Here is a 16,237-nt window from a genome sequence, read left to right as displayed (position 1 = left end):
ACATTTTCCAGATATCCCCACGTACTCCTGTCTCAAAAAATTCTAAACTAAATACCAGGTATACCCCTATTATCCAGGAGACACACTGTAAAATTATTTTGATGTAAGATCAATTCTTTCCAAGATACAGCCAATTCTATGAAAGGAGAGGGGTGTCAAATTTTTCATCAATTTCACAAGACTATCTCAAGAACTAAACTACCTAGCAGAATCAAATTTTCCATACCTTTATAGGTATAGTACATAACGAAATCAAGATTCAGATGACATCACTTGGTAAGGACAGACCTTCAAAAATGAAAAAAAAAATGTACGTCTTTGGCTCTGCTGTGTTTAGGCTTTCAGAAAGCATACTGCCCACTGATACAGCTTGCTGAAGTTTTTTTCATGTTCACATACCTACACCTGAACCACAGCTGCTTGATTTGTCATTAAATACAACACTAGTTATAATGATATGTTAACATGTTGGTATTGCAGCAGCAGGATTGTGACCCATTTAATTTCTGTTTCAATCAAAGTGCAGAGTGTAAGGGCATGTTTGTCTTTCAGCTCAAGATGGTACTGTCTCCCACTGACCGTTGTTGGTGCACTAAGCAGTGCAATGACACACTGCAATGGCACCCAACAAATATCGTCTCTAGGTGGTCAATGGAAAGACTGTACAGGAGAGTTTGCAGGCAAGAAACATATCAGGATGCCTGATTCCACTTCACTCTTGTCACAAATCACACCAATCCAACATTTTTCATCATATATGCACCCAATATAGCCTCCAATAGGACACTGGTCTAATGTGAGGAACACATCTGATCGTGTAGGAGTGTGATCGTGACAGGGCAGGATCTCAGCTGTTGCTTCACTGGTGAATATTTGGACAGTGAATTGACTGTCTTCACCAGTCACCTGTCTGACTTTGAGTTTGCCATCTTCTGTAGGGATGTAACAGTGGTATGCTCAAGTACCAGATACTCTTTTTGCCATGGAAAATCACATTCTCTGTTCAACAACATGAGATGGAATATTGTCATTTGATATGAAAAAAAGTTTTACATTTTTGATATTTTACTGATAGAAAACTCAATGATTTCAATTCTGGACACATTCAGCCTATGTTTAAAATTTGCATAAGAAAAGTATGGTTTGTGATTTAAGAAACAAGGGACAATTTAAAAATTATCTGCACATTCTCACATGCCATTAGGGTGCTCTGCTGTTCAAATCCTGATACAGTTACTTTTCTGTTTATTGCTTTTATAGAAAGTCTATATAGTTATCTGAATAAGGAAAGAAAATCCAAAGTCTGTGTTGCAAATATGTTTTTCTGAGGCCTAAACATAGCTAAGCCAAAAACTCAAAAATAGTTTGGTCAATTTCAAGGGGCTGTTTTGACCATGCAGGGTCATCTGTGACACATGTTTTAATAACATACTATACCAAATAATGTACCAGCATGCAAAGTCTGAGCCTGTTTGGTGGTTTAGTTTTTGAGCTATGGAGTTGTGAAATTTGATGAAAAAATGAGGATGGATAAAATTAACACTCGGTAAACTATCTCCTAGCTAGCATGGGTACACCTGGTAACTTTTCCAGGTGTCCAAAAGTGCATTGGCCATTAGTTGACTTGACATGGAACAACAACCCAAAGACAAGTCTAGAAGGATAACATTAAGACGAATGGCTCACAGCTTATCAGACATGTATTTTTGCAATTCAAGACATTGTCTGTCTTAAATGAGTTACAAAATGTATGCCAGGCTTCCAAGAAAGTGTTACCACTAACTAAACTGCTCTAGAAATTACATAGTACATAAATGGATACAAAATTGGTTAAAACAAAGGCAGCAGAGGGTCAGGGTGCGATGAACCTTATTAGAATTGTTTAATAATAAAAGTGGTGTTCCTCAAGAGTTAGTGCTAGGGCCGCTACTATTTTTAATATAAATACAGTAAATGATCTACATCTGATTAATATAAATATTAATTGCACAGATGATGCCAAGATAGGTGGGTTGGAAGATAATCTAAAATCCATTGATTCATTACAGAGGGACTTGGATAGCTTAGAGACTTGGGCAGATTTGTGGTGCATAAAATTTAATGTAAGTAAATGTACGTTAATACATATAGAAAGTAAAAATGTTACATTTGAATTCGCAATGGGAAGTTTGAAGCTTGCAATTAACCTTTATGAGAAGGACCTATTAGTCATAGAGGACTTGTCACTATCAACTTACAGGAAGTGTTGAGAAGTCATTAAGACAGCTAACAGCACAATGTGGAGAGTACAAGTCCAGAGAGGTTATGCTCAAGCTTTACTGCATAACACACTAGTGAGGCTTCATCTCGAATACTGTGTGCAATTTTGGCCTCTGGGCTACAAAAAAGATAAAACGGTGCCATAAAAAGTCAAGAAAAGAGAAACAAGGCTGATTACAGAACTACAGGGTATGAATCATGTGGAAGGATCAAAGCTGTTGAACGTTTCAGTTTAAGCAAAGATTAAGTTTGCTTAAAAGTATGAAAGGAACTAACACCGTGTATCAAGACTGTTACTTTAAAATTAGCTCAAAAGGAACATGGGGGTACAGTTTCAAACTTGTTAGGAGTAATTTTGCACAGACGTTAGGAAGTTTCTCTTCACACCAATAACATTAGACACATAGAATAAGTTACCAACTAGTGTGGTAGAGATTAAGAATCTAGGGACATTCAAAATTCAACTTGATATTATTTTTGAGGAGTTAGGATTGGTGTACTTTGTTGGGCTGAATGATCTGTTCTCGTCAAAAGCCTTTCTAATGTTCTTCTGCATATTCAACTTATTACCCCTAGAGAATGCTGTAAGACATCTTATAGACAATCAGCTAATATGGTGCACTATGAGGAAAAACAAACTAACACGCACTACATGAGTGTAAACACTGTTGTAGCCCTAAAAGCAAATTATCTTCTAACATCTTTTAACAAGGCAAACACAAATTATGGTTCACTTTGCCCACTTTGATGAACAAATTTGTAGTGGAAATACTGACAACTTAGTATCAGAATGAGATATTGGGGAAAACATAGGTGTTAAAAACAAACCGACCTGATGGACTGAATGATTTCCTTTATTCAGTGAAACCTTCAGGGAATTTAGCAACAAACTATTCATGCATACTACACATGAGGGAAGACCTACTTGTGCAATATATTGTAAATGAAAGGATGTTTTTGAAAGGATTAACCTAACCACACCTAACTTAACATGTTTGGAATGTTAAAGGAAAACCATAAAACACGAGTCAATAGAACACAAATTCTCTGTATAAAAGGTCTGGGGAAAGATTTCAAACCGGGACTATGCAGATGTAAAGAAGAAGCACTAATCACTGTGTCATCCAAATGAAATCGACAATTATGAAAACAGGTAACCTTCTAGGCACATAACATTAAAAAAAAATCCTAAACATGTGTTATTCTAGTGCATGTGTAGCCACAGTATATGAGTAGCAGGTGCATTTAAATATTTGCTACCAAACCATTTAATCAAGAGAATGGCATTAAATCAATAAACCTTCTTCTTGAATTCTGATACTCTGGATTGCAATCATTTCAAATATTTTAATTAGCAAAGTATACCTTCATAAAATATTTAAGTTAAGCCTCTCGGGGAAACTCAGTTTCCTAAAGAACACAAGCACAATGGTAAATAGCTTCTCAAATCAAAGCTCATATTTCTAGGCTGTAGGCACAAAGCTAACAGATTTTAGTCGGCTCAATGTTTAAACCATTTTTTTAGACATTACAGACAGAACCAGTGTACATTATTATTTTGTAGCGGGTCTACATAGTAAACGTGTCAAATGTTAGTAATGAGTGCGTCTTGTTTCCATCGTCCCGTTTGCTGTTTGTGTGCGTCAGTAAATGTCATCCCTGTAAATATGAAGGGGGACGGATGATGGAAGGAAACCGCAGCCCCAAACCTGGAAAACACCTGTTAACTATCATTCAATTACATCCAGCACAGGACTATTTAAGCTATCAGGAGGAAACAAATAAAGGAAGAGAGAGAGAGAAGGAGATTTTTATTTTGAGACCAAGAACCACCTGTACCTGCTGTATTCCACATCGCTCATTTCCATCCAGTTTGTTTTTCATTCCGTCGGACTTACTTCAATACCCTCATCGCGAGAAACCACGGGGTCAGATTTCATCATCCACCACGCGCAGAGGATACACAGTGAGGCTGTTCCATATTGTTCCGGGAAATACAAACACTCCACATATCGGTTAACCAGTCATCTGCATTCAGGACAATTGTTATTCGGACTCAACTTCACGACCGTTCATTTCTGTATCTATTTCATTTTTGTTATTCGTGTTGTGTGTTATATGTTACAAGGGCAAGGGAGGGTTTGTTATATTCATATATAGGTTGTTGTCACGTTGTTGCTTTGGTTGAGGGATATATATATATATATATATATTTATTTATTTACTTATTTTGCATATTGTTGTTTGTTTTATTTAAATACAATTAATCAGTTTCATTTTACATATCTGCTTTTCTTTTGTGCTTATATTTACACCGTCGATCGTGGGGAAAAGTTTAATTTGTTAGTGGTACGGCTTGATATTAGATTCATCCTCAGTAATTTATCCAGGCCACAGGTCTTGGAGGTGTAGCTGCTGGCCGGGTAAGGGCTCGGCCGTTACAATTTTTAAAGAAGAATTCCTTGGAAAAGAGACATTAGCCATTTTCTTAAATCTCCTTTTTCCATTGCAATGAGATGGAGGTGACTCTAGCAGCAAACTCTGGATGGCATATTTTCACACAAACCCACACATGTGTATACTGGTCATAAAGTTAACTTTTTAGCTGCTTGACTAAACTAATATTGTGTAGTCATTATGATCAGCTGCTATTAGTCTTTCATACTCTCTCTCTTTCTGTCTCCTTGGCATTGAGCTGTGGCACTTGGTACCATCTCTGCATTGTCTGGGCTGTTAATCCTGGCTGTGAAATGAGACATTAGAGTGACTGAGAACTCTTGACTTAAAAGGAGACATATGCATTAGACCACTGTATGATTCTGACAGTATTTTGGACAGAGAATATACCACACCACACTGTAGGACACACACGAGGAAGTAGATAGTCACTTGGGCTAAAAAGTCCAAAGTTTATTTTTCCAGGAATATTGTTAATTTTATATTTGTTTTCCTCTTCTCAGCTGTCAACTGCCTATAATTCAACTAACTAAATGTATTGTATTGGCTAAAATCTGCTTCCGTTTAGTAAATGTGAATGCTTCATATTTTCCAGATTTTGCAGTAGAATAACATTATTGAGATTTACATAATGGTTCATTTATTGTTGAATAATCTGACAGGTGTATGTATGTATGTATGTATCCCATTACTCTTGTCCTTATTTAATTTCTGTATCAACTGGTTTATAGCAAAGGATGTCCCTATTCACAATGCTACTCATAGGTATCAGTCTCTAAAAGGTCATTAGACACTTGGACTGCTACATGAAAACAAATTAACAGCTGTATCTATCACTAAGCAGTCCCCCCAGTTAACTCTATAAGTGGAAGGGTCTTGAAAATACACCCTAAATAACCTCTGTCATTCAAACAACATTCAGCAGGTCCATTGTTCTGTTGCTGAGACTGTAAAGAACTTCACAACTTGGAATCACAATCCGAATTCCCTTTATTGGCCAAGTAAACTTATGTGTACCAGGAATTTGTCTTGATAATATTGGTGCAACATACAAGAACAAAACAGAATGCAAAAGATAAATATAAAAAGATACAATCTAAAATGATAAAACATGGTGCAACATACAAGAAATACAAAGAAATAAAGAGATAGTAGGATTAAAATGTTCTGTGGGTAGGTCTACAAAGATATTGAGTAGAAGCTCAGACCTGATTAATCAGAATATCTGCATATAGAAAAAAATGACATGTTAATGACATGTTGTTTTAGCTTTCACTGCACAAAGGCTTTTGCTGGACGAAAGTCTTTGGAATAAGTGATGCCCTGGGTGAGTTGGTTCAGCAATGATCTTTGTGGAACCCCTTCCTTCCCCTGAACACATATAAGACTTGTATGTGAGGTTAGTTACAGCCTATGATTTTTTCACAGGCTCTGATGATGCAGTACATATTGCCCTTAGCTTGAACAGAGACAGCACCAAACCAGACAGGCACTGTTGGCAGTTCTCTGAAAATTATAGATACTGTATATACTCACGGATAAGTTCTCCCGCGGTTAAGTCAGGACTTGAGTTTACCATATAATTTCTGATATTTTATAACATATAAGTCGAATTGGTCTAAGAGATTATGATATGCTGATGCCCTCCTGACAGAGTAACCATGGAGCATACTGCCTTTTTTTTCTATGTGGGTGCGGCAATGTGCTGTATCAGCGTGTGCTCCTATCCTCTCTCTCTATTGTGCCTATGTGACCACACGGTAATACCCAAACTATTCCAATGCAAAGTTTGCACTGATTTGTGTTTTTTGTATCTCACACCCTCATAGACGTTTATCGTAAGAGCATCCCTTATCTACAATGGAGCGTTCGATTAGAAGAAAATATGAGGCTGGCTTTAAATTAAACGTCATTGAAGTGGTGAAAGAAATTGGACTGCACTGCTGCAACAAAATCTAATGCGTCTGTGAAACAGATGCGAGATTGGAGGAGGCAAGAAGATGTAAAAACAAGTAAGTGTCGCATTTTTGAGCAGGCATATAATTCGGGGTCTGATTTTATGATCAATTTTTCAGATTTCAAGACCCGACCTATACGTGAGTATATACGGTAGGTGGTGATAAACTAGGAGATTAGTCCTCTGACAAGGCTTTAAATGAACAAGTAAATCTATTCCTACCCCTCACCTAAGCCAGTGACCAAGAATGACATTGTTAGCACAAGTGGTTGAAATAAAGTTACTGTGATGCTCCAACAATGATGGATGGATTAAAAGGAAGAAGTCTACGTGACCATCATCATCATCAAGCCCTTCCGTGAGAATCCTAAATCCAAAGAGGACTGTTTCATTTATGTTAGGTAGAATGCCCAGAGGGGACTGGGCGGTCTCATGGTCTGGAATCCCTACAGATTTTATTTTTTCTCCAGCCGTCTGGAGTTTTTGTTTTTCTGTCCCCCCTGGCCATTGAACCTTACTCTTATTCGATGTTAATGTTGATTTATTTTGTTTTATAATTGTGTCTTTCATTTTTCTATTCTTTAATATGTAAAGCACTTTGAGCTACTGTTTGTATGAAAATGTGCTATATAAATAAATGTTGTTGTTGTTGTTGTTGCAGGGTTGCTGATCTCAGTTTCTGTGACAGGGAGAGAACTGCTACTTCTCCATAGTAAGTGGATCAAGTTAATGTGCTTTATAGATGTAGTGGTTGCCTTTCACAGAATAGTTATCAGTAAATAGCCCAGTGATAAAAAAAACCCCTACAAACTGTAAGGATTATAATCCATAAGTCTCCAGATTGCTGCTAAGGATAGGATGGCAAATTTTGTCCTACTAATTTTGCCACCATCTCTCTCGCAAGGAGCAGGATAGAGAATGAAACTTTCTAAAGATTAATGCATATAAATGATTTAACATTTTAAATCGACTGCAGCTTTTAAAAGTGCAACATAAATAACAAGTACCAAATACACAGCTTAAGGTCAAAAGAGATAACTCAGTCAAAGGTGGTCTCTTACAAACCGAGCACACTATAAAATGCATGAGTACACCAGAAGTGGCAAGAAAAACACCAAACAGACACCAAGACAGACTGTAGTGCAGGCAAGGGAGAAAAATAGGAGAAAATATTTCTGGTAGGGACTGCCAAACAACAATACAGGGGCCCATTTTAGGATGTCCTTAGCCATCCAGCATCAGACCTCAGCTGTCCTCAAGTCATTGTGTCACACATCACTACCCTCTAACATAAGGTGTCAGACATAGAGGCTTTTTGATAGCAGCGGACACCAACTATTCTGAGCCCGTTAAGTGTGATGGTGTTGCAACACATGGAATACAATCTTTTATGCAAAAAGTCAAACCATCAAGGATGATCCATGGTGTTGAAAAGAAAGAGTCTGGTTGGAAAAGATAACAAAGATAACAGAGAATAGCGCTGAGCAGAGACTGCCTCTGTCCCACTGTCTAATTACACCAACCCCGTTGTTTAGTTTACTGCACTGTCTGTATTCCTTTTGTCTAGACTAACATCAAAATTAAGGATTTCACTTTTTACAATATTATCAGGATCAAAAATTGGTAAAATAGTAGAAGGATTATAACAAGCCAATTGCATTAGAGAGTAGCAAACAGTAAACTCTATTTGAAGTCAATGTAAAAGAAAAGGCAATTTAAATTGAAATAGGACACAGTGCAATATAAGAAATTCTTACCTGACTGAAAAGGTGAGTAAGAAGCTTGTCGGTAAGCGTCGAGGTCAGAGTTGTCAGCTAGAGAAACAAAAAATTAAAAGTAGTTAGGTAATATTGCTCAAAATGTGGCATGTGCAGTAAAACAGGAAATGTTAATTCTTCAGGTATGCAGTGTATTTATGAAACTGGCCACTATGAGGGGAAATAAAGAGAGAGAGAGAGGGATTGCCACTTTGAAATGCACACATAAATGAATAAAGACATGGATTCTGAGACTTAAAAGAAACCAAGACCCATCTGTCTTGAGATAAGCACAGTTAAATTCTGAACGCCCCTAATACAAACTAATAACCAATAAGAAATTAGTTCTCACTAAACATGATCCATTGTATGTTAACATTGATGGGGATGAGGTCAGCTAGAACAGAACACAAGTGGAACATTTTATAAAACAACTCACTGAGATGTCTGGACTTTTACCTATTAGCTAATGTAGCTTGCAAGTTTGACTGAAAGATAATCGTTTATTTATTCATTTTCTTATGTTAATAATAACAGCAACACCAACAATTAGAATTATTACCTTAATACAATTATAAATTATAAAAAAATAATTATTATGTGCACAGTATGTTAGTAGCAACAAAATGAGCCTGGACTCGGCCAGACTCCAAGATCTGGCTGTTTCTAATGAGTTTGTGTGAGGAACTTGCAGATTTGGGTACGACTGCCAATCCAAATGTGATGTGGGAGACCTTCCATGACAAGACCCTGAAAGTTGCTGAGGGTTGTGTTGGTATTACCGGTGTTCCCAGAAGGAGGTGTTTCATCTTGCAGGGCACACTGGATATTATCTAGAGGAGTCGCAGCGCACGACTCAATGACAACTCTGGTCTGTACTGGGAACTGAGAAGGATGGCTGCGAGGGCTCTGAGGGCAGATAAGGAAGCGTTTTTTAGAGAAATCTCTGAGCAAGTGACACACCATCTGTGGTCTAGTGACCCACGTCCTGCTTAGAAAGGAATCGAAGCATTATGCACATCCAAATTTGTTCCTCGGAGAGTCGCAGTCAGGACGGCTGATGGAACGGTCCTTACGAATGACACTGCAGATGTGATCCGCTGGGCTGGCTACTTTGAGCAGTTGTTTAAAGCTGATCCTCCAGCTAGGACATTGGATATCTCTGGGTCCATGGTCCTTGAGGCTGATCCTCCAATTAGCTGTGAACCACCCAATCTCACTGAGATTGCACAGGTGGTGAGCCAACTGAGGGAAGCAAGCCTGCGGGGATTTGTGGTATCCGGGGTGAACTTCTCCAGGATGGTGGTAAGGATGTCCTCCTGTCATTGCAAGCAATATTTGCTTCCATTTGAGAGACTGGCATCATCCCAGCTGACTGGAAAACAGGACTTGTCGTCCCTATCTGGATAGGGAAGGGTGATTGCCTGGATTGCAGCAACTACAGGGGGATAACACTGCTTTCGGTGCCGGGTAAAGTCCTTGCTAGGGTTGTCCTCAATAGGATCCGTGATCACTTGTTCACCTACCAGCAACCGGAACAGTCTGGTTTTACACCTAAGAAGTCTACCATTGACCGCATCCTGGCACTGAGGGTTCTCATGGAGCGCAAACGTCAATATCGGCAGAGTTTCTTTGCAGCCTCTGTCAATTTTCGAAAAGCGTTTGACTCAGTTGATTGTGCTGCCCTGTAGGACATCCTGAGGGTTCGAGGGATCCCCTCGAGGTTGCTGGATATCATCGCCGGCCAGTACACTGGTACTGTGAGTGGTGTGCACAGTGGAGGCAGAACCTCTGCGTTTTTCCCAATTAATTCTGGGGTTCGTCAGGAGTGTGTTTTTGCTCAGTGCTTAAATGGACTGGGAGTTGGGCATGGTCGTGTGGTCCAGTGGCTGTGGCGCATCTGTTTGTGAAGAAAGATTCACGGATTTCGACTTTGCTGATGATGCTGTGATCTTCTCGGAGTCAATGGAGGCTCTGATCGGGGCACTTGAGAGACTGAGTTTCTGGGCTTGTGAATGTCCTGGATAAAAACCAAAATCCAGGCCTTTAATGACCTCTTGGGCACAGCCATCAGCAGTGTGTCTGTTTGCGGAGAGAGTGTTGACCTTGCTGAGAGATTTACTTACCTTGACAGTGACATTCATGTCTCTGGTGACTCTTCCTATGAAGTCAGTAGATGGATTGGGTAGTAAAAAACAAAATATTTTGAAAGGGAGAATATGGCATTTTTGTCTATAATTACACAGGATACTGTAGGATGGATTGGGTCTTAAATGGGGAGGCCACCTAACCTTAAGATGTGCTGGCAGGAATGTCTTAACAGCATATACTGCATGAGTATCCACCATGGTTACTGATGTTACTGTTTACTGGGCAGAAGTATAATAGATGGACAAGAAAGAACTACTATATGTGTAATGGATATGTAGTGTTTCAAAAAGTGCATTAATTGCAAGAAGCACACAGACTTGTGAATGACCTCTTGCCACTTACTGTATACTCCTGCCCTTTCAGACTTGCCTAGGCCTGGTATGATGTGTTTGTCTGTTGGGTTACAAAGACATCTGGGAATGCTAGGTTAGCCCTAGTACTATGGGGCTCTTCTAGCTCCATGAAGTGATCCTGGTGGTTAACTTGATGGTGGTTAACTTGATTAACACTTTTTTGGATATAGTGAGCTCGGAGTTGGGAGTGTAGTGCTGCCATGGGCTTCCCTGACAGGAGAAGGAGAGGCTAGTGGTATTATAGAAGTGTCTACAGATGTAGAAAGGACTGGGGGTGGTGAGGTCCTTGTTTTATGCACGTGCAGTAGGCACCCCACAGATAGTAAGGGGTCTTACTTGTATTTAGGTAAACCAACAGACACACCATACTTTAGTATTTTATAGTGTTTGTCAATACCTTGGTGTTGTATATCCCTGTGTATTTATGTTGTCTTAATAAATCCCCCTCTTTTATCTACCAGGGCATCGCTATTTGTTTCTTGATTATAAGACACAGTGGCATTTTGCAAGCACCCCCTAAATTTTGTATATCAAATATATAAGAGGTGTCAGTACATGACAAAGGAGTTTAACTTTCAAGTAACTAAATCAACATTAAAAAGTTATAACAATATAGTGGAAACAGGTTCTGTGGAATGATGAATCACGTTTCACTATCTGGTAGTATGATGGAGAAATCTGATTTTGGAGGATGCCAGGAGAACACTACTTTCTTAACTGCGTAATATCTATTGTGAGGTTTGGTGGAGGAGGGATAATGGTCTGGAACCATTTTTCAGGGTTTGGGCTAGGCCCCTTGGTTCCATTGAATACTATAGAAAACAAAGATTTTAGATAATTGTGTCCTTCCAACTTTGTGGCAACCATTTGGGGAAGACAATTTTGTGTCTCATCATGGCTGTTGTGCACAAAGTCAGGTCCATAAACACATGGAGGAACACAAGAAAGAATCCTGCCAGAACACAAGCATCTGTGTTACGATTTACAGCACTTTAACTACTTTCTCCAACAGTGCTATTCTAGGAAACAGAAAATGATGATTTTTTTTTTGTCAGAAATGGCTTTCATATGTGTGTTTTTCCAGAAGAAGCAATATGTAGTGTGTACGTGTAAAATGACTTAAAAATAGAAATGCAAACAGCTAATGAATGCTGGCTTGTTTCATACAGTATATGCTGCTGGGCATACTGTTTCAAGACTACAGTAGGCTGTTTATTGGATTCCTGTTTCTTGGGAATCCATAGGGAGTTTTAGGGGGCAACTACACAAGGTAATTTTCTGTGTTTTGTTTTTGCAGGGATTTCCTATGTTCTTTTCTGAATGATTGTGCCAATGCCACACAGGGTCTCCTGCACTAGGGTCAAGACAATGAACATTTTCAAACACAAGACTAATGTTTTCTTTATAAAGTTTACCATGTACAACTGCCTTCAAGGAATTACTTAAACCTTTTTAAGCAAACACTCTTAAGAAGTATTTGTATTTGAACAAAAAAATAAATAAACAAACTGAAACAACTGTTTTAATATAAAAATTATAACAGTGGTGCTATTCTTTTTTTTAATTTGACTTTATGTTCAAAAATTTAGACCAATACCATGGACTGCTACTCATTCAAACAAATCATAACTTAACAGATACATCCATTCTGAATACAAAGAAGAAAAAGTACATTAAAGAAAGCAAAACAAAACAAACTTCTCAGAATAGCAAACTTTGGTGTTATGCTGTCAAAAAATGTACAGTTGCAAAAATATATCATTAACAAGTTACTTTGGGAAAAATCAGCACACACTGTAAACAGGAAAACATATTCCAATAATATCGTGCTGTTAAATTGAAGACAGGACTCCTGACCAATGAATAACACATAGAGAGGTGCGCTTCAGTTCAGAAGCACCGTATTGTGGGAATGTGTTTTTCTGTTTCTGATATATGCTGCTTTTCCCAGAAATAATTAATGATAATATTTTAGAAAAAAACACAAGTGTTTTGTCGAGCGTATGACTGGATAGACATTGAGAAGATTTTTCTTTTTTCCATGGACGTTTTCACCTCATTTGCCGCAGAACAGCACAGGTCACCACAAGGTTCTATTATATTCTGAACTTTTTTCTCTCATTTTGCATGAAAACATGAGATTAAATTTTTTTCTCAGCCATCACTACAAATTACATGAGGTAAGTAACATATAAAAATGTATTAGTTTTACATGAACTTTTTCTTTAATCTTGCCTGATGTCTACATATTATTTCCATTTATTATTGAATTGTATTTTTTTAAAAAGATGGTTCCCAACAAAAAGAAGAGATAAAAGAGATAAAACTGTAATCAAGTGATGTTGGGACTCCTTAGTATATAATATCTAATCCAGATTTTTGTGCATGATTTGGCATGAGACTGAATGCAGAAAAATGAATAATTCTTAAATGACAGTGCATTGTGCACAACTCAACTGTATAATGGTATGGTCTGTGCTGAACCAATGATGCATGTGTATATGTAATAAAAGAGAGACAGATACATTTTATAGGAAGGTCACTATATAAAATCAGCCAAATTTAGTTTACCTATGTATCTCATAACTGAATTAAATTGAAAATTGACAGTTTTTGCTATACTGTCTGTTTTTTCAGCAAACCTCATGAAATTCAGGACAAACCTTATGTGCTGCCCAGTCCATCCAACCTTTGGCATTTGCATCCATGTTAATCAGAACCAGTCCTTCAACCGTGTCAGGGCTGTTCAGCTGCAAAACAAGAACTGGGTTTAGTTGTACAGTAAAATCCTTCCCCTTGTTGTATCCATCCACTCATTTTCTGAATCATTTTATCCCCACGCAGGCTTATAATAGATTAAAGCTTATGCCAAACATTTTGGTCTAAAAAAACAGATATCATTCAAAGATGAGATTAATTTCTTTGGGATATGACAGGAAACCACAAAGATGGAGAATCAATAAGAAACTTCCAGGCTGGAACTGGAAATAGTTCCCTCTGTGTTAGTGTAATACTCTCTAAAATCCACTGATATTATACATTTGGTGAAGAGTATATGACTACTGTTCTGGCTATCATTTATCATTTTTATCTACTTGAAGACCTAACAATCAAAATCTGCTTCTTGCCATTTCTCTCTCTTGCTTTACTTCTCATTTTGAGATGCAACACCAAACTCAAGCTGCTGCTTGATGATCTTATGAGGCTATTTTTATTTTTGCTGTTCCATGTCACAACTATTAACAGCTTCAAATGATATTGTTATGATTTTGTTATTTCAACAGTCTACAATACATTTTTACGGTCATGGCATATATTCGCTGGCACTAGAATCTTGTCCCATGTCACACACGTATGATTGGGAGGCAATTTACTGGCTCAAATAAGTGCATGTTCCCACCAGACCAGGGGTTGGCGCTACCCTTTAACTCTTTCTCCTCTCTTCCAGCAGAACAAATGACAAACTCTCAAATTAACGATCACTTCCCGTCCTCACAGACAACCACATTACTGCTGGTATTGGTCCACAAGATCCCGCCTCCTGCTGATGTCACTTGCGGTTCCAGAATGCCACTCTCCAGGACGTCATTTATCTTCCGTGGACTATATATATGACAGGTATTTTTGTTGTTTTCAGTTCTGTTTTGGACTCAAGTCTATGAAGACCTTACTTCATTGCCTACCTACAGTATACGGGGTGGATCCCCAAACCTTTGATGTTGTTCTTGTGTTTTTTTTCTCCCATTAAGTGAAGGTGTACTTATCAATTAAAGAGAAAGAAACAACTTTTTCCAGCGATTCAAATTGCGGACATTGGAGATCCAGAAGAAACATGAAACAAAAGCCTTAAAAGTTACAGAATACGTCCGCTTCGTAGTTGCAAGTAGTTTGGTTTCAAAAACAACTTTTCCACATTTTTTAATGTATGGTTATGACAACAAAACAAAGTTGGAAATAATTATTTTTTCTCACAGATCTTAGACACTATGGTTTCTGAATAAAGAATGCATGTTCTCTTTTCTGTTTCTAGGGGTTGGTATAAACGCTAGATGGCAGAACCCTGGAGTATAGCGGTGCCTCGGATTCCCGCAGGGCATCCTGGGAGTTGGAGTGTGGTTTCACAGCCCTGTTGTCGAAGGACCGGGGGAGTCATACTTTCCCTAGAGCCGAAAGTACTAATGGGTCACGTGGACAGGAGCCCCAAAGTACTTTCGAGGTGACTAAAGATTTGGAGTTGTCCATCTGACCCGGAAGTGTTGGCAATTCACGTGAAAGGAAGAACAGAAGCACTTTCAGGTTGGGCACTATATAAAGGACTGCTGAAGACCCAGCGGGTGAGCCGGAGTCAGAAGGAGTAGGACAGAGCTTGCTGGGAGGTGTAGAGGAGAAGATTACTGTATTATTGTGTTTATTGATTGTGTATTAGTGATGGAGGTGCTTTGGGCACAATTATTTTGAAGAAAAATATTAAAATATTTCTTGCTGCTTTTACCTTGTGTCCTGAGTATCTGTCATTTGGGGTTAAATGGCAACAGCGACCCCTGGCATTCACAAAGGGAAGCATCAAAGCCATTTGAAACAAAAATATGTCTGAAGATAATTAGACTGATACTGCATTTCAACTGAAACAGTTCAGACAAATGCAGACACGGGGTGTGAAAACATCTACAGACTGTATATTTTTACCTCTCTTCATTTCTCATTTCTGTATCTTTCTTTCTTCCTCTCATTGCCTGTCTGTTTCAGCTCCTTCTCGTCATACTCTGGCTGTCATCGGTAAAGTTCAATTATAAGAGTGAAGGTTTAGGAATTTTTGTAGTCAGAAAAAGCCATGGTATACAAGCATGTCTGCCTAAATGCAAAACATACAGCCTGAGTTTTGGAATTATCGTGCCTCTGTATGGAGAGGGAAGCCACTACTAGGCTTTGTGATTGCGACTGTCTAATTTATAATAATAACAATTCTTCACCTGGAAACCTAATGAATGTGTAAAAGTGAGGGCTGTGAATAATCGCATAATGGCACTTGATATAAAGAAACTATTTCAGAGAGTAGTGCAGTGTGTAGGGGGTTGTTGATGCCACCTTAGAGATCTGTATGCAGCGAAGCAGGCAAGCTCTATGAAAGAGTATCATTCATTGTGATCCAGTATGCATACATTAACTGCCAGTTAACACACAGGTAGCCAGTGCTTGATATGTGAGTCAGCCTCTTAGTCTGAGAATCAAACCCCCATCTATTCTTAACCTCGACTTAGTGCCGCCTTGTTGATCTTTATGGCAGACAGTTCTGGCAGTCAGAA

At 38.5% G+C, this 16,237-nt stretch overlaps 1 protein-coding gene across 1 annotated transcript in view; it reads right to left on the bottom strand.

Moving 5' to 3' along the window:
* The window catches only part of ndrg2 (NDRG family member 2), a 292,176-nt gene that overhangs the window by 41,600 nt on the left and 234,339 nt on the right, over window positions 1–16,237 (bottom strand). The window contains exons 8-9 of the mRNA XM_039745196.1: window positions 13,598–13,684; window positions 8,431–8,487 (exon numbers count right to left, since the gene is read on the bottom strand). Coding sequence (XP_039601130.1) covers window positions 8,431–8,487; window positions 13,598–13,684 — 144 coding nt within the window. The remainder of the gene's footprint in view (window positions 1–8,430; window positions 8,488–13,597; window positions 13,685–16,237) is intronic.

Source organism: Polypterus senegalus, chromosome 1 (assembly GCF_016835505.1).
Source record: "Polypterus senegalus isolate Bchr_013 chromosome 1, ASM1683550v1, whole genome shotgun sequence".
Taxonomy (NCBI): domain Eukaryota; kingdom Metazoa; phylum Chordata; class Cladistia; order Polypteriformes; family Polypteridae; genus Polypterus; species Polypterus senegalus.
The sequence above is the reverse complement of the archived record's forward strand: the minus strand, read 5'-3'. Positions and strand labels throughout refer to the sequence as shown.